This window comes from Cebidichthys violaceus, unplaced genomic scaffold (genome assembly GCF_023349555.1).
Source record: "Cebidichthys violaceus isolate CVI_PGR_0920_01 unplaced genomic scaffold, fCebVio1.0.p SCAF_8, whole genome shotgun sequence".
Taxonomy (NCBI): Eukaryota; Metazoa; Chordata; class Actinopteri; order Perciformes; family Stichaeidae; genus Cebidichthys; species Cebidichthys violaceus.
Genome location: NW_027176964.1, coordinates 2,389,517 through 2,409,465, shown reverse-complemented (window position 1 = coordinate 2,409,465; position 19,949 = coordinate 2,389,517). Strand labels below are relative to the sequence as shown.

Sequence of the window (19,949 nt, the reverse complement as noted above, 5' to 3'; positions counted from 1 at the left end):
TCAAACTTTTATTTTATTACAGAGACACCACTGGAAAACAGAAACTTAAGGATGTCTGTCATTATCAGTCCACTGTCACTGTTGTACATGTTCACAGAGTCATTTCAAATATAACAGTTCAGTCATCCACACTGCAATTAGCCCTCAACAAATAATAGTCCTAATGCAAGGCAACTTTTCCAGCGTGTTTTAGAAAAACAATCCATCAATCAGTTCACATGTGCCCAGTCTCTGGAGAAGGGAGAGAAAAGAGTCGGACTGTGGATTCATGTAAAGCGTAGAGTGTTACAGTCACAGAATGTGTGAGACATTTCAGTAGCTATCTTAACATGTACACATTATTTGGATACAGACTTGCATCCCAGTACAGGTCTAGACGGTTTAACCTCTATTATGAGCCATAGAAGGCAAAAACGTACCACCAGCCGCCTTCCGTTGCCTCTAAATTAGTGTCATTATGGTAAGGATGACCTCTGAGCTAGGCAAACAGCGTTAACAACGTTTTGCAGTTGGCTGGCTCGTGTTACTGCAGTTTTGGAAAGGGAGGAGTGAATGGTGGAGGAATTCAGTTGGTTGCAATGTGCAACAAAAGAAATTTAGAGATTTTTTTCTGCTAGCTAGCTTATACACACATTTTGCTTCCCTGTCCCCTACAAAAATACGTTTGAATACGACTAAACTGCCTCCTCAATTTCATTTCAAGGGAAATGTGTTTTCCCTTTTGGTTTTACACGAGACATAAGCAACGGTCTCCTGGGTGAAGGTCCTGTCCTTTACCTCATTTAACTGATAGCTACCATTATGTCTCATAGTTGGGTCTAAACTATAAATCCAGCTGGTGCAGATGCTTCCTACATTATCCGCAAAATGTGTTTGTGGAAGATCTCCTACACTGAATTTCCAAGGTATTCATATGGCAGCCACTTTTTCACAAACACTTTCTATTATTATGTCAGAGCTCTTGTAGTGTACCAAACGGACGTGAGGCATGGGTTCAATCCATTGAAAGTTAGCAATGGAGTTTTAAAAGGACAGTAACATTTCTGTCTTCTAGCCAACCAAACATTACGTAAAAAGTAGGCTATAGAGTGAACACTCTTGTCTGTTCAGGTTGCGGATGGATGGACTTGCAAGTGGATTGGCTCCAGGCCTGGCTGAAAACGTCTTTTAGTCTATGCTAAACATTAGCATTTTTTACCGAGCTAACAACCCAGACCATCAGGCTGGGTTTACACACAGAATATACTGATGAGTATAAAGATACAAATGTCTATGTACAGCAATAGAAACAGCAAACCATCACCGTTGTTGGTCGTTATAAATAGCTAGTAGCTCATATGACTGATTATAAATCTGACAGAAAAAAAACAACAACAAACCAAAACCTACATCAAGTCTCTAATAGGAATCGGTCCTGTATAACATTATGCATCCACTCACTTTGGATCCTATTGGATTGACATAACATATTACGTAATAGCGTTGTTTTACATTTCAGTAAAATGGTAACAGTCCTGCTTGACAGTTTTGACAGTCAACTGTCTTAATCATATTAAACTAATAGTGAAACGTGGGAAATACACTAATCTGATTTCTTTTCCAGAGAACTGTTCAAGTGTGTAACTCTTCAAGAAACTACAAACTGTCATGTGTACATTTCTCTTGTCGTGTATAGAGTTGTTGCTAGTTGTATTTTTGAACTCCAGACAGAAGCAGATGGGCTTGTTGCTCCTGATTCAAGTCTTTATGCTAAGCTAGGCTAACCTGACTCCAGCTCTGTGCTTTATGTGCAGAACTGAGATTGACATCTTCTCAGATTATTCTCTTAAAGAAAGAAATGAAGTGTATTTCCACAAATGCTAAACTACACATTTATTTTTACATACATATATAATGTATTGTCAGCAACCAAGATTGAGCAAGCAATTAGTCTATTGAAAACCACTTTGTAGTACCGGATTCCTGTGTCTGATGAGCAGTGTTTTCTGTTGTATCAGTAGGTTTTAAGAGCATGCTGATCTGACCCGTCTGCTGTGAGGCAACAGCGGTGAGTCACAGAAAGTCATAGAAAATGAATTTACTGGCTGACTTACAGTAGAAATGCAATTATATTTGGCTGCTTTCAGGATCCTCAAGAGACAGTTGCAAAACACAACAGATTTCAGACGTGTTCAAATAAGATTTCCGTCTTGGCTGCTTATAGGGCTAACTGTAAGGTATAACAACCATGCACTCACATGAGTGAAGATGGTTGCCATGGTAATTAGCAACAAATTTGACAAGCAGATATAAAAAAATTCTCTTTCACATACACTAATCAAAAATATCTGTATATGTATATATATAATATCAATAGAGTTTAAAAGAAAGAAAAAGACAAAAAGAACTGATCATTATAAATATGACATAAGTATTAACTAAGTATCTGTGGATAATTCACATTCAGTCAATCTGATTCATAATTTTTATAAGAAACTTTTACCAGCTGGTTAAATCTATGAACATATGTATTGTAACCAGGATGCCAGTAATTGCGTAACAATAGGTAGTATGAAGGCTAGCTTTGTAGCTGCTAGCATAACAACCAACAACAACCCAAGTACCCTTTGTATGCAAGTGAGCTAATAAACTGTTATAAACACATTTTTACTAGCTTATTACCAGTAGCCTATTGTTCCCAAACTAAAGACACTTAATCATCAGCCAGTTCAACCCGTTTTCATATCGATTTCATATGATCATTTCATATAATAGTATCAAGGGATAAACAGAAATTTGATTGTTAAGGCTGCAAACAAGTTTTCATTGAATGCTCCAAGCTTTTTGTTAAGTTAATAAGTAACCACATTGTGAGAAGGGCTTCAGAGATGTCTAAATATCATCTGATTCATAGAATATTTACTTCTGTAATATTAAATCCTACCACAACTAGAATGACTTGCAAACATCGCATTACAGTTAAAAGCCTAAGTATTGGGTCAGTTTGGTCTCTGATTTCAGCTCTTGGCTCTACTTTTGTCGCTGTAATGATCGGACCCACTGACATTCTTTCAGTAAGATGCTAATTGTTGGGCTCACCATGACAATGTAATCACATATTTGAAACAATTCCATTTAGGTGTCTACAAGTTGCTTGGACACTGAGATTACAATGTACCACCTCCTCCTACTCTAACCATATTTTGGCACAGATGCAGGCCTTCTGGAATGAGTATGGGGCTTCAATCGGTTCTCACAGGGCTCTCAAAGAAAACAAGTCTCTTAGCAAAACCATGACTTTAAATTTACCAATGCAGAAACTGTCATCAAGTCACAATGTCGCTTCTTGATTGGAACAATACTACATCAGAATACTAAAAATAGGAATTCACATGACAAATATAACTCAGAGTTTAAAGATATCTTAAGTTATGAACATAAACCAGTTGAGGTTATTAAGCCAAAACTTTGACTATTGATTGTACGCCTTTCTTAATAAACTATAATCCAAGGGTTTCCCTTCAAACACACATCAGTATTCCAAATCAATTTGTCATTTCCACTACACCCTCTTAAATTCATCTTTTCCACCAAAACATTACTTTGTTGTTCTCGCTAGAAGCACATAAAACTATACTCAAATGTACAATATTCACTTTAAAATATTTACGGGTAGCGTATCTAACTGAAATGATAATCCACTGACATGCCTTTTACATCAAATTGGATAACATTTCTTGCGTTTGATTACAAACCACATTGCACAACATCTATCATATCAAAATATACTTCTCTGTCGTCCAAGACTATACAAAAGGAAAACACATTTATGTACGCGATTATTTCTTTTTACACCGACTGTTTAACTTGATCACAGTAAATTCATGAAATGAGTAAGCTGGAAACATGTTACAGAAATGAATAGGCTTCACAAAATGTGTGTATGCAAAGATTTGTATGCAAAAATATTGAACTTTCATGGGAGTATTCTATTCATTACATTCCTCTTGATTGTGTTACAATAATAGCACAACTGTATCCTGTATCCTTTGTCGTGAGAAACTATTTGCAACAGGTTTAGGCAGGTAAAGCAGCTTTGGTTAAGGGGTGGGTTATGTGCAGACAATCTAAACTGTTAAAAATGTCCTGTATATGAAATCTTGGCTAAAAAACATTTGTGACGCCAGGTTCTCGGGGCTGAAAGCAAATGTACATCCACCTGGCCATGGCAATTTACCAATTAACCTTAGTATCCTGTGGTAAACTAGTTGTGCTTCCTCTACATATGTGCTGCAGTTAAAACTCTGATTGCCACTACAATTTAAATTGCAGGTATAAACATGATCTTATTGTTTCTACATGAACATAACCAATATATGTTCAACTCGGTTGAACTTTGGGTGCAGAACTGTATGAAAGGGGCATAGCAGGAGAGGGGGAAGTTGACCGAGGTTCTGCCGCCATCCAAGCTTGCTCAACTTGGAGCGCCAAGAGAAAAGGGGAGGGACTTGGCTAACATTCATGGTCTTGTGTACACTTTAATTTAGTATTCAGCCCAAATATTTCTTGGTCTGTACTAGCACTATAAGATTGCCCTCAGCCACTACTGTACATACATAAACTTACACTTAAAACTTGAATAAGACTGTGCTGCTCTATAGTGGCATAATCACTATGATTTTGGCAAGTATATATTTTTATGGTGGCAAACAGCCACAATTTTATTTGCCGTAAAATATCCTCTTCCATCTATATCAAAATATTGTCTCCATAACTCAATACATAGCTGTTTACAATCTTCCTTAACTAATGTTGACTGTCAGGTACATATTCACCAAGACTGTATAAAAAGGCCATTTCGTCGTGCCTTCCTAAAAGAGGAGAGTTACTGTCCAACAAACTCAATATTAAGCTATTTCGGCTGTAATATGAATGTACAATGGCTCCGCTGTTGTTAAACCCTTAAAAAATTGCAATGTTCTCCTTCTCTTTCAAAGATTATATTTCTATATTAATTTAACCTAAGCAACATCTATTTCAGGAAATCTTATCATGCTGCCTTGTGAAATCAGCAATGACAGTGTTCATTACAATGTTCACAGGTAATATGGTGCTGTGGCTCGTCCCCTCTACAACTTTTATACCACTCTATATGTTCACAACAGCTACTGCCTGTTCTTTTTCAAAACTTCAAGATAAAATTAAAAATGACTGCAACAAAACCAAAAAAACATAGAATAAGATCATTGATTACCAGAATGGACACAGAAACCTTCTTGAATCCCTTTCATCAATCACAGTCAGTGTTAATAGTTGACCAATCAGGGCACTTGCTTGCAAACTCTACATCTTATTCAGTTGTGTCCATTCTTTATTGTTAGGTCGAAAAGACAAATGTAAAGGAGTTGAGTAGTGACTGTCACATACAACCATATACATTTGATATATCAGCTTGTTTAAATAAATACTCCCTATAATAAATGTTGACCGTTAGCAGCAGTACCATCATCTCCAGCAACATCATCACCTAAATCTTAATCACAGATCCGCAACTACAAATGTAATAAAGGACATCTGACCAGAAGTGGGAGTTTACAGAAATATATAAATATGTACACAGCAATAAATCTGTTGACACTGTCATCAAGCTAAGTAATTGTGCTTTCTAAAATTCTACATGATCCAAACTTCAGGATCTTTGCTTCAGGCAGATTTCCATCAAAACACTGCTGAGAGTCATTCCAGTCCTGCACTAACTCTATGTGACTAGCCCACAGCCACATGACTTTTCTTTTGATGGCACTTGGGCACTAAGTTAAAAAGGAATGTAAACACTGGGCAAGAAAATCATTAATTATGTTGGATGAAAAGTCCAGACAGGACTGTGTTGTTTCTGGTCATCAGTAAGCCGCAAATTAAAATGCTGGTATATTCATGGTGTAGAAATATCAGAATTTTCTACTTCATGAATTCAAACACACATGTAAAGTACAAAAGCAAAATTGTAAAAGCGTGGTATATTACACTGTGGCTGAGATATAGGGTGTCTGTTTAGGGGAAATACTGATTTCAAGAATAAATTAGTGAGCAAAAAGTAATTATGTTAAAAATAAAGTTGTAAGTGTACAAGAAAAAAAGTTCTTATAGTATGATAATTAAGTCCCTGTTCACAAAAAAGATCTACATTTGAAGAAAGTTTTACTTTTACCAGAAGAGAATTCACAATATTATGAAAAAAAAGTTAACATTATTTGATTCAAAAATGGTAATTTGACTCATATTTTTCCTTTAAATATTGCACCACTAGGGATTCGGAAAATTATAGTAGGCCACATTGGGATTTTGATAAAATTTCGATTGATTGTGGAGCCTTAATACATGCCACATTTAGTTTTTCTCCAGATATGACATTTTAAAGTATTAAAAAACTAAAATAAAGACATTATTCTTGTAGTAATATGATTTTGTTGTTAAAAAATTTGAATAAATAACTGTAATTTTTCTTTAAAAATAGTCTTTTGGAAATTTGTATTGTATTGTTAATTTTTGCAAAATTACACTTTATTCATGTTACATTTTGACCTTTTTGTACTGTAATGCCTTTTCATTTATTTTACTTTTATTATTTCAATATTATGCCTTTGTTTTCTCAAAATTACAAACATTTGTTGTAAAATGTTGACTGTATTCATCAAATATTGTATTGCATTGTATTGTATTGTATTGTAAGTTCTTGTTCTATTATATTTTATTATTGTAATATTTTGCCAAATTATGACAATACTCATCAGATAACATGACTTTTTTTCGCATAGAACTACAACTTTATCTGGTCATATTGTAACCTTTTTCTCAAAGAATATCACAACTTTATGCTAAAAATATTAGATTTCTTTTTCCCCAACAGTTGCCATAAAACTCATTGGTACTTACACCCATACTGTAATACTGGAGACATAATGAGCTGATAAAATGAACCAAACAAAGAAAACATTTGTTTTTACTGCCTTCAGTCTTTGGACTGTGTACGGCCCAAGTTTGTTCAGATGACTCACATGCCAAATGTGCCAGTGTGCAGAACAGCTACTACACAGTCAGAATAATTCATATACTGTACATCAATTAAATCACAGCATGTAAAAAATAGAATGATTGTTTAACTATATTTTAACAAAAGGTATGTCCTGTGATATTGTTCTTATCCAACACAAACACAATTCCACCATGAACTAAGAGATACTGTTATTGCCCAAAAGGGACTCCAAGTAGCCCAGACACAATTAAGACTGTGGGTTTAATTTCCACTGTGGCCACCCACATTCATATGTACAAACACAGCACAGTTATGGGCTTTGAATGCAAATTTCCATCTAATGGCATGTGGTTACATTGTAAACTTTATGTATCGATATTGTTATCTGTGTTTTAATAAAAGATAAGAGCTAAGAATATACCGTATGTATAAATATTGTGATAAGAATGTTACCCCAATGACAACTGACCTAGCAGTCAGAGGAAAGAGGGTGAGAGTCATTAGGCTGAGTCTATCCTCACTGCCAAAAATTGGACAGACCGAGGGGGCTGGAGTCTCTCCCTCTGAGTAAGTCAAAGGCTCAGCAGTTTATTTAGCCCATTATCCTTGTGCCTATGGAGCAAGTGCACTCATTTTACTCATATTACATTTACAAAATCATCCAGATAAAAAAATAAACACAAGAAAGAATGTTTAATCAAGCTCCCTCCTCTTATGTTGGGCCCCGACTATAGTCCTTTCTTATTGACCAGTTGGAGATCTTGGGCAAGGTCAATTTGTAGTGCTCTCAATGGCTTTTGACCCAAGGAGGATCATGAACCTCTTGCTAATAAGTTTTAATAAGCTTACAGTACATCTCCTTGTAAGACATAATATTTATTCGATTGGGTACTAAACCAGCTGGGGTGCTATATAATGTACTCTAATTGGCCAGGTGAGATGTTGTGGTAGGGACCAACACGTTTTTGGCCATCCCCTGTTGGCTTACCCATGATGATGGACAGAGTATCCAAATCTCCTTTAATTTTTGCCCCAATCTAAAGTTCTGAATGGCCCATGCAGCATCACCATTGAAATGCTGTACTGGCCATGGACACATTTTCTATCACAGGTAAAGATGAATCAATTTAACACTGGGCGTGTCATTCTTTATAGGCCAACCCCAGAGTAGGAGGCGGAGTGTGACTCAGGATGGGGCGTGGTAAGGTAGGGGGAGGGGTTGGGCTGGGACGGCCAAACATCCCCTGCAACTGCCTGTTGGGGTGATTGGGGTGATTAGGGTGGATGGGGTTTTCTTGAAAACTTCGAAGGTTTTCATGGAACCGGTTGCTGCTTTCATTGTCGAGGCGGTTACTGTCGTCACAGAGGCGGTGGTTATTGTGGAGGTCGGGGGTGGGCCCTCGATCGGGGGCGTGGCCGTACTGGGAGCCACTCTTCCTCCGCAGGGTGGACTCACGGCTGGACGAAGCAACCGACTGGCAGTCAGAGCCACCGTCGCTGCTGGCTGCCGTTACCTCCACTGGGGTGACCCTGATGGTGGTGATGGCCTGAGGGTGGGGGTGGAAGGGAGGAGCAAAGGTGGCAGTGGGGGTAAACGGCATGTTGGAGTTGGTTGTGTTGGGGTTGAAGTTGGTAGAATTGGGGTTGAAGTTGGTAGAGTTTGGGTTAAAGTTGGTGGAGTTGGGGTTGAAGTTAGCAGAGTTGGGGTTGAAGTTGGCGGAGTTGGGGTTGAAGTTAGCAGAGTTGGGGTTGAAGTTGGTGGAGTTGGGGTTGAAGTTGGCAGAGTTGGGGTTGAAGTTGGCAGAGTTGGGGTTGAAGTTAGCAGAGTTGGGGTTGAAGTTGGCAGAGTTGGCAGAATCGGGGTTGAAGTTGACAGAGTTGGGGTTGAAGTTAAAGTGGGCGTTATTAAAGTTGGGATTGTTGGGGTTAAAATTGGGGTTCTGGTAGTTGTTGGGGTTATTGGGATGTAAAGGATGTAAAGGGTGTACAACATGTGGGTGGTTTGTGTATACACCTCCCCCACCACCCATTCCTATTCCTCCTCCCCCTCCTTCTCCTCCCCCTTCGCTCTCACTTTCGGTTCCTGTCACGCTCCTCCGCCCATCCACTGACTCTCCATCCCTCAGCGAATCACAGCTGTCTGTGTGTCTGTTCAAGTCGTTGAGAGCGAAAGCTGACTGTCGGAGTGAAGCGCGTTGATCTGGTGGTTTCCATCGCCAGGAGCCACTTCCGTCGGTGCTCGGAGGTTTCACCACAGGTTTGTTTGATCTGGATTCTGGGTGGGCCTCAACACGGACTATACTGCCACTTCTTTCCAAACCTCCTAACAGAACAAGACAGATGATCAATAATTAATTATACTATTAACAATAATAATCAGCATCTTCAATGTTCAAATCCATATAGCTAAAGGCACAGTGCTCACACTGCTGTGACTGCCACAAAGCAAAAGAGTCCAGTATTTGATACATAAGGTCCCAGTCCTTGCCATTCTTCTTACTTTCGACACCTTAATCAGTCTTATGCTGGGAATAAAGTACAGAACTAAGCAAGATCCTTTCTCAACAAGCCAAAGTAAATAATTCCTAGATGTATAACCGTGCTGGAGGCACAGAGATGAAATTGATATTCATCAATCGTCTAATTCTGGGAAAAGTAACAAATGTGTTTCCCTGAATGCTTAACTATTCCCTTAAAGGTTGAGGTAGGCAAAATTCTTTATTTTTGTTACTGCCAAGAAATCCCATGAAAAACAAAAATCAAAAATGTCATAGTGCCATAATGCCATAGTGTGTCTCTCAAATACTTTCTGATTTCCTGACCTATCCCAAACAAACATATAGTTACATTTTTTAAATTTATTTTCTTAAACAGCTGGTCACTAGTTTCTAGCATTACTCAAACCAAAGGAAATATTGCATTTCTTGTGGACTCCTTTCAGCATGGGATTAATCCACATTTGGTGCTGGGATTTGGGGCAGCAGGACTGTGTATGTAGGGTTAAGACTAAAACAGAAGTGTAATGAATTCATGGTAATGAAGGAACATGTCACTGAGTGCAACAGTGTGGCTCGATGATGTGCAGGTAATAGTTTATGGACACCAATGGAGCTCTATGAAGAAGATATACATACCATGGATCAATACACACTTGTAGACACATTCAGTGTTGTTGTTTTTTTTAATCTTATGTGGATTTGCGAAAAAAATAATCACCCAAAGAGGCATTTCAATCTCAATTTATTTCTGTCATCTATATCTAATTTAATCTGCCATAAATGTAGAAAAGCAGGAAATGTATATATATATATATATATATATATATATATATATATATATATATATATATATATATATATTATATACACATTACTGTATTAGCAGTACAGACCTCCTCCTCCCATTGCTCCGGTGGTGGAGGCCGGTGGTGATGGGTCCTGGTCTGTCAGGGCTCGGTACCGAATGGATCCGGTGCAGCTGACGGTGCTGCCACCATCCTCAGACCGAGGAGAGTGAAGCAGACCCTGCTGTTTAGATAAGGCTATCACCTGAAATAGGAGAACAGTGCATGTGAGCTTTTTGGCTGGCTGCTGTGATACATACTCATTAGCGACTAACAACCTTCTCTTCTTGTAGGTGGAATGCCACTGCTACAACTAGGAACTTTTTAACATAAAGGCAATAACTGCAGCTGTCCACAAAACATACAGCCTGCATTGAAATTATATTAAAGAAGCTTTTGCAGCACATTAGCCGTGTTTCCATTCAAATGTCAAGCAAATTTCCATTTGACATGTCGCAAAAAAGGAAAAGAAAGAATTAAGCAATTTTCATCAACCGGAGTGATTTAAATTGGCAACGTAATTTAGTCAGAAGGAGGTGGTAAACAGTAGACGAAGTAGAGGTTGTAAACTGCAAAGAAAACAAGTGGCCTTGGCCATCTAACCCCTCTATGGGAGAAAAATGGAGAGTGGTGTTTAGGAATTTGTTTCAATTGGGCAAATTTTAACTTAAAGGAGATATATGCTCATTTCCAGGTTTGTACTTTATTCTTTCTACTAGACATGTTTACGCGCTTTAATGTTCCAAACTGTTTCAATGGAATTTACAACGCCATTGCTAGACAACAGATTGGGTCCATGTTTATTTCCTGTTATCTCTTGGTGCTGTCAATCCCTCGTGTGGCTTCTCCTACCACTGCTTTGCTGACAATTCTTATTCTTCTCAGATCCCCCTTCTGACACTCACTGCTGCACGGCAGAAATCTCAGAGTGGATGTCAAGGCATCCCCTAAAGCTCAACCTGGACAAGCCTGTGTTCTTTCAGGGGAAAGGATGCCCTGGCTAAGACCTGTTCATGTTCACCTCGACACCCTCATTCTAACACTTTCTTAGAATAAAAAAGAAAAGATGAGTCTTTGAACTCTAGTACTGTGAACATGTTTTTGTTCCTTTGTTTGAAACTTTGTCACTTTGGACAAAAGCCTCTTCCAAATGAATGTCATGTAATATAATCTAACAAGCACTTGACTTGCTGTAGATTCACAACAGATAGATCAGGAAAGGTACAGTTGGTGCAGAAAAAGAATGATTAACCTGCATAAGACGAGGCTGTCCTCCAGCACTTAGCGGCCTGCAGGGGATGGTGGTCTTCTCAGCCACTCTGAGCCACTTTTCTCTCACTGACCCGCCCCCATCCATAATACTGTCCTCTGATTCACTTTCCTGATCCTTGCTGGTGAGATTTTCCTCCTCAGGAATGTGAACCAGCTGGGAGGATCCAGGTCGGGATTGGATAGACACTCTGGCCCCACCAGTCAATCCGGTACTGCCATTATGGCTCAGGTGATTATGATTGGCCATAGGAACAGAACTTGCTGCTAGTTTCATGTACTGAGCTGGGATGTGGGCCCCAGCACGGAGCTCTGTTTCCTGAAAAGCAATAAGTGAAGGCAGGTGTATTCCACCTCGGTGCTCCTCCAGGCCCATGGCAGAAGGTTCAGAGGAGCAGCGCAGTTCCATGTTCCTCTGAGGAGAGGAGGAGGAGGCCGGTCTTATTCCATCCATCACCTGCAAGGATAGCTTCCTGTTGTCATTTTTATTCTTCCATTGGCTGAGCAGCTGTTTGGATCGGGTTGAGTCCATTGATGTATGGATGGAGGCGTGACGGCGTGGAATGCGACCCTCCTCCAATGAGGAGCCTCCGTGGGACCTGGAAGAAGGGGCAAAGAAACTTTGTGAACAACAAGAAAGAAGATTGCGGAAATAATGCACCAGTTGTTGATTTGTGCTCTGAAATAAATCTCAGTAAACATTTTAGTACTTTTATCCTTAAACATACCTCTAAACTAGAATTACCACCTTGTGTTTATATGCCTCCGCCAACCAGTCAAGTTGCAGTTTACATCCATGTCTATCCAAAATGTCATCGCTTCATCATTTTCTTATATTAGACATTTGACCAACTAATTCTAATCAGTTTTCTTGAGTAAATGTATGTGCCAGATGTAATGAAATTCCATCAAGACGTTCCAGAGATATAGTGATCACAAGAATGGGATGGATTTGAGGTCAAAGTGACCTTGACATATTGTCGTGGAAAAGAAGTTCAGAGCAGGCCAGTTGATGAAGTCTAAACTACTGTTCCCCAACTCTCTTCTTATTCTACACTTAAATACCTATATATCCTGATGATCTTTGAAGAATGCACTGGAATCAGACAGTTTGATGCAATAGAGTTTATTCTTTAAGCAAAAAACACAACCCGAGTCATTCTGGAGAAAATGACTGACTTATTCCGTTCTTACATAGTCTTATATAGTGTGGCTGACACCGGATAGCTCTTCCTCTGTTTTTTCTTTGATACGTCAATCTTATAGGTAAAAATATAGGTAATTTATGTTTAAGTAATTTATGTGAGAGCAAAAATTAAGTAATTTCTGGGCACAATCTTTTCAACAAACATGCTGTTGTCAAGTCCAGTTGCAAATCTGAATTTGTTACTGTCTGTGCAGAGCTAGTAGATAGCATTCATGCTGTGAGTGGATGAATTGGGACTGACTTTTGGAAATGTTGGGGTCAGTGGCAAGGATAACACAGTTGGAAACAAAGTGGGATTCTGGAGTGTGGCAGAACGCCAGTCACGACAAATCAAATCCCCTCCTGCCCTCTTTTTAAAATGTACCAAAAGCCATTTCCACTGATTCTTTCTGTCTTTCAAATAATGAAAATAATAGATGAGGAGCCAAACAGATCTACAGACAGTTTGCCTACATGAGGTATGGCATCCACCCGCCAATCACCACAAACAATTACTGGCAGGAGTTGACGATAAAGCCATGTCAACAACTCTCAAGTTGTGTAACATGGCACATGTCCCTCTCTTTTTGAATTGGATGTACTCAGGTCTATGTTGATAACTTTAATGTCTGTGTGTGCTCCAGGATGCCAGAAATCCTGCCATGCTCCACAGAGCCATGCGTGTTTCCATCAGTGTGGTGCTTTTGCAAGTATTTCATTAGTTGTCTTCTCAATTACGCCCACAGAGACCTTTATGCTTCTTTTTCAGATGAACAATTCTATCACATCTATAATCACTTTTTCTGTTCCCTCAATGTTTCTACCACAGACAAAGATGACAGGAGAACAGACAGATTACTTATACTAATAGAAGAGCTGAAAAAGCTGGAGAAATATAACACATGCAAATTGTTTTTATATTCCAAATATAATTTAGAGAACAAGAAAAGAGTATATGCCTCCACCAACCAGTCAAGTTACAGTTTACATCCAATGTCATCACGTTATCATTTTATCCTATTAGACATTTGTATCAAATTGTCATAATTACAATATGAATTATTGAGTTATGGCCCAAAATGGGTTTTGTGAGGTCTCAGTGACCTTTGACTATCAAAGTCTAATCAGTTAATCCTTGAGTCCAAGCGAATGTTTGTGCCAGATGCAATGAAATTCCCTTCAGGCATTTCTGAGATATCGTGTTCACGAGATGAACTGAAAACAAAATGCTTTTGGTCACGGCTATCACTTCCTCATGGTCAGACTGAGTCAGTTGTGTTAAATAACAAATGATCAATATAATGATTTAATACATATGTAGACTTGATTATTATGTGAAACAATAAATTAGCTACTCTGATAAATGTTGTGGTTGTATAGCTTAATAAAGACATTCATTATGATATTTCTCTCATGATTTGACAGAGGACTGACAGCTGCAACCAAACAAGCTGCTCAGTCACAATTTGTAGCTGTGCAATAGCCAATGTAGGTTGACTTAGTCACTGTGTGGGATATTGCTGCTGAATGAGGAGGTTGACTAAAAGGAGTCATCCTAATCACTTAGCTCACACTTCAACTCAGCTCACGCCCCAGCCAAGGATCGAACTGCCAACCCTCCGGTTCCCAGACAACCCTCATAGCCTAGTGAGCTAGTCGCTCTTGAAGTACAAGACATTTACGTTTGATCTGATTCTCAACTTCTCAAACCTGTGGATAAAGACTCCACCAAAAACATTTACCTTGGCAGTGTGCTGCTGCTAAAGGTCATCATGTTGTCATGGTTGCCCAGGGGACTGGATGGGGTTATCACCTCCACCTCAGCACTGGCTCGCTTCAGATTGGACAGAGACGGCTCTCGGTAGGAGGCGCTTCGCGTCAGCATAGGCTCTGCTTGGTTGGGGGACAATGTGTGGGAGGAGGTCCTCGTGATGATGGGCTCTGGTTGGCTGGGAGCCAAGGTGTGGTGACCTGTAAATGGATAACAGGGAGAGGTCAAACTGCTAATGTAAAGTTAAAAGGGGGATGATTTGTCATCTTTGAAAAGACAAAAATAAAAATAAGACACTTTTGGTTGCTCGTGGCAGTCTAAGGCCACTTCCTTAGGAAAGTAATTCAAGTTTTGGGTACAATGGATGGGACTTGTTTGGTATTCGGTACATGCCTGCCGCTTAGTTGCACTGTGATTTCCCTATAATTTTACTGGCAGTGTTAACCACTCTTGACAGTTTCCCTTTACAATGGACATTCGAGTATCTTTACCAAGTGACCATGTCAAAAGTAAAGATGCTTTCCACCAGATTCTTGTAGACCATTTCAAGAATATTCTGGGTCACCCAGAAGTCATAAAGCTTCCGGAGTAGGTGTAACCTCTGTAGTGAATTCTGAATTTCTTGGTATACACAGAATTTTTTTGATTTGATTAATATTTGCTATGCTTTGTAGGAAGTGTAGAATCCACCAGTTTTTGAGCTTAACCCTTAAGGGGGACTTAACATCAGGGAATCTCAGCTTCTCCAACTTCAATTTGGACCATTCTTTATGTAGCATCTTCGGATGCACTGGGACACATGATCTGTAATTTAACCAATCTTGTGTTTCTGGTCTTCAGACACCTTCACCCAGGCTACCCAACCAGGGTTGATGAAGCCTTGGCTTCTGTCCAAGTGACTTACACTCCGCAGCTTATTTTGTTGATGACAGATCTAGAGGATTTTTCTACAGCCTTGGTCGCATTCCTAATAGCTTTTGTTTAAATACCCTGTTATTCCCAGGAGACTGCAAATCCCCTGCATCCCTCTTCCATTGTATAGCGCCTCACCCCTAACAGCTACACTCCTCCACCATGTCTTCCTACTTGGCTTCTTTGTCTGGTCTTCTCAGGGAATAGTGAACTTAGGCATGATCACTTTACACTGAAAACATGACAATGTCAGGTCTGAGGGTGATCTCAGTGATCGGCAGTGGACATTTTAGCTGTTTCCCTAGGTCTGCCTTGCCTTCTCCCAGGGCTTTAGGGCAGCAGCTGAGGATGCGCTTGAACATCCCAATCCCTTGGCACAGCGGGCTAGCAGGTGTTTGCTCCAGGTGAAGAGGTTGGATGGACTTGGCTATACATCACAGGTGGCACAGACCAGTAAGCTGATGTGGCGAGGCATGCTTTCAACGGTTTGGGCGATGCAACCTTACGCAGCATTGCTACTTTCCACTGAGTCCATGCTTCTTGCTAACTCATGCCAACAGTCCTGCTGGCTTGTACCTCTTTGACTCCTTTCTGCACCTCCTCCTGTACAATTTTTCGACACTCCTGGCCTTGGGCCCAGTCATACCACTGCCTTGCCCAGATCTTACTCTTGCCACAGCGTGAGAACCCCGTTCTGCAGAATTTGACTGGTCTACTGCTTTCCAGCCCTTAACTTCTTCCGCTTTCTCACCTCAATACTTGCTTGTGAGACTCTGGGGTCGTTAGAGTCGCTCTACTGGAGCACTTCTCCTCTGGCCACCATGAACTCTTCGCTCAAGCTGCTGAAAGACAGCATGTGCTTGGTCTTTTGGCAGTAGAAGGCACCTTTGTTGAGACTTCAGGCAAGGCCCAGCCATCTGTGGAGGTGGTGACTAACGCTCCTCTTTTGGGGTTAAGTGTCTTACCCAAGGACACATTGACATGCGACCAGTGGAGCCGGGGATGAAACCGCCGATTCTTTGATTGAAGGACGACTCTGCTCTCCACTAAGCCACAGTTGCCCGCAATGTCATGTTGGTAGATCCATGCTTTGAACCTGCCAGGTAAATCTGATTTGTCCACAGATGTTCACCATGATTTCAGAGCCTGACATGTTTCCTGGGTCGAGGCTTTATCCTCAACGGAGCATGTAAATACCTTCCCCTGGTCCTTCACGGCTTCTCCAGCACTGAAGGGATAGGGGCTCCACTGACAACTATCTCAAGCAAGTCCCCAAAGTTTATCAATACCATCCTTAAGTACTATATTAACGAATACAAATATGCATTCTAAATAAGATTTTATCAACAATAAACATATAATTTCCAATGAAAACAAAGACATATGAGTATGCCTGCTGCACTGAAAATAATTAAATGGCTAATTAAAATAATTAAAAATGAGTTCTACACTTGAAGTGAAGTAAGTGAGCCAAGATTAAAACTCCATAGAGATGTCCACATCTTCACCTATACCAGCATCACCCTATGCTTAAAGAGACAATGACTATACTACTGTTACATATACATACTTTGCTAGCCCATACCTGCCATGATAGATTTTAGGTTTAGTCAGAATAAATGATTTACAGCAAATTCCTACAATTGTATGTGTCTGTGCTACGGGCAAATATTTACATATTTAAGTGTAACTATGCTCATTAACATGCCCAAACTTCTGGGACTTTTCTTTTCTTTTCATGGAAATGTATGGTTGTAGTTGCCATCACAGGGTGATGTAATCTGTAATTCTAAGAGACACGTTGCAGGCATAGTTTTACCTTGGTGGCTGTTGCTAATCGCAGATTGACTGACATTGGGTAGGGAGGAGAGGGGGGGCTCTCTAAGGGTGGGGGTAGGTGCTCGACTTCTGGACCGATCCTCGCTGGGCTGAAAATTCCCCACTGCATAGACACCCTGCATACAAACAGACACATATAGTGAGACACAGAGGAGCATGCAGTAAAGACATAAGCATAAAAAAGGAGTTTGTCAAATCCAGGTGGTTTCAGGTGGCAGCCATGTCAGCTCCTCTGTCCCTAAGCCTTAACTAAAGCCACAGTGAAAAGGAAGTTATAGTGACCTAATCTTCAGTGATGTGATGTGATTTAATTTAGACTTTAATTTCTTGAGGGATTTAAATAAAATCCCTTAAATGACTGGATCGCTCCAAAGCAATGACTTAGCAAATATGGCGATGCAATACAGACCAGTAGTAATATCTAGAGATGCACCGATCCGATATCAATATCTGTATCGGTCCCGATATAGGAAAAAATTCTAGATCGGGTATCGGTGACAATGTGACCAATCCATAAAGGCAAATCTATTCAGTCCAATTATATGCGTTGTGCTCTGCGTAACGTCATGCGCTAGCGAACTGGCCGCATAGATTGTTTTCAAAATGGAGCGAGCGAAAGGATCAGCCATCTGGAACCGGGCAGCCGTTCTCAGTTGTCGGGGATAAGGGATTCCGGCTGCTAGTTAACCACCTGGAACCACGCTACGACATGGTAAGCCGAAAATATTTGTTGGAGACGGCGCTACCTGAACTGCACGGTAAAGTGTGCAAACGCATATTGAAGGAGATAAAAGATGTCAAATCGATAAGTTTCACGACAGACATCTGGAGCTCCGACGTTTCCCCTGTGTCACTTTTAAGTTTAACAGCACACTGGCTGGATGAAACTTTTGTGCCACACAGTGCAATATTAAATGCAACAAACTTTCGTGGGTCACACACCAGCGAAGCGATAGCAGCTAGCCTGAAGGAAATGTTTGACAAGTGGCAAATTCAGTTGAGCAAAATCCACGTGATTCTGAGGGACAACGCCAGCAACATGAGAAAAGCGATGGACAACCTGGGGGCGCGTAGCATCGGCTGCGTTTTTTAAATCAATTCAGCACTGTTTTTCTCTATTAGATCGGTATCAGATCGGTATCGGCCGATACTAAACCTCAGATATCTGTATCGGTATCGGAAGTGAAAAACGTGGATCGGTGCATCCCTAGTAATATCATGAGAGATATGGAGCAAGTGAGCTGCAGAGGACTAGTAGCCTCCACATACAGCTCCCTCACTTGCCCCAATAGACCAGGAGAGGGAAGGTGAAGCCCCAGTTATGCTTTCTGCTCGGAAAGTTGCACAGACTTGAGCTGACATGGAATTGTGATGAGGAAACTTTTGGATGTTTTATACTCAGTTGTGGGTTTCTCCTCGAGGCAAACTGGTGTTCTCCCAAACTCTAGTGGGCAGTGTATCAAAGATTCACTACTACAGCATGGTTCCAGCATGGTTTCCGCCCATCAGCGTCCACATAGTCAAACATGCAAACAAAAACCCACCGTACGGGACTCCTTTGAAGGGGCGAGTCCAGTAGCACAACAAAACAATGACATGGTTAGCCTATCATCTTGCTGCTGTCTCTTTTTAAAAATGATTGTCTCTCTACCTTCAATACGTTCATGGTGCTGTTACGCACCCCTCCACCTCCCCATCTCTGCCCAGTCTTCGCAGATTCATCACCTTCATCAACTCATCTTTCTATCGGCCTCATCAGCCACCACCTCCACCAGTGTCTGGACTCCACGGGGGGGAGCTGCTCAGGGCAGACGCCCCTCCATTACAAATCTCCCTGTAGAGTCCAAGCACCAAAGACTCTCTCAAGACTTATCATCACATATCATCTGTTAATAAGAAAACAATGATCTTATCTTTATCTACCTTGTCTCTCCTGATTGAAATGGCAGCATATTGCGATACCATATGTGACATCAATTGTGGTACTTTTATTTAAGTAAAGAATCTGAATACTCAGTTACCCTCGTCCAATGCACCACACAGGCACACACCACACCACACCTACCTCACCAGTCAAAGCAGGGACAAAACCAACAAATCTCAAAAAGCAGCTGATGTAGGTAGATTTACATGTAGTTCAAAACATGCTGTGTAACTGGAATAAAAACCCAGTGCAGTACTGATGCACTGCAGCACAGAAACAAGTGGAGGCTGCCAATCAGCTTTAATTTATCTACTTGTCTTTTAATTTCTACTCTGATGATAGATGATGCAATGCCAAACAAAGAACCCTAAAATAGCCCTGTGAAGCCTGCACTGTGCAAAATGATTGCCTTGAGAACACATATGAGTAATCATCATCTCTACAAGGTGTAGAGCCACATAAAGGGAGGATAAACATCTTGCAACTTAAGTTAATTACAAAGATCTTTTTCCAGGTTAATAATTCTCTTTTTGCATAAAATAAAGGACCTCCGCTAATGAAATATATTTAGTTTGAATTGTGTTAAATGACTGATGAGTTGATGTTCAAGAGCACAACCTCACATATCGGTAGCCAATGTTTCTTCCTGCAGGAGAAGGCAGAAAAACAAAGATGTAGGCAGCTGAACAGGGT

General features: G+C 40.4%; 1 protein-coding gene across 1 annotated transcript in view; it reads right to left on the bottom strand.

The window, feature by feature from the left end:
- Positions 1–14: 14 nt before the first annotated feature.
- The window catches only part of LOC137892662 (phospholipid phosphatase-related protein type 4-like), a 44,981-nt gene continuing 25,046 nt past the window's right edge, over positions 15–19,949 (bottom strand). Inside the window, exons 7-11 of the mRNA XM_068737972.1 lie at positions 17,313–17,448; positions 14,553–14,781; positions 11,608–12,223; positions 10,404–10,560; positions 15–9,335 (exon numbers count right to left, since the gene is read on the bottom strand). Coding sequence (XP_068594073.1) covers positions 8,155–9,335; positions 10,404–10,560; positions 11,608–12,223; positions 14,553–14,781; positions 17,313–17,448 — 2,319 coding nt within the window. The 3' untranslated portion in view covers positions 15–8,154. The remainder of the gene's footprint in view (positions 9,336–10,403; positions 10,561–11,607; positions 12,224–14,552; positions 14,782–17,312; positions 17,449–19,949) is intronic.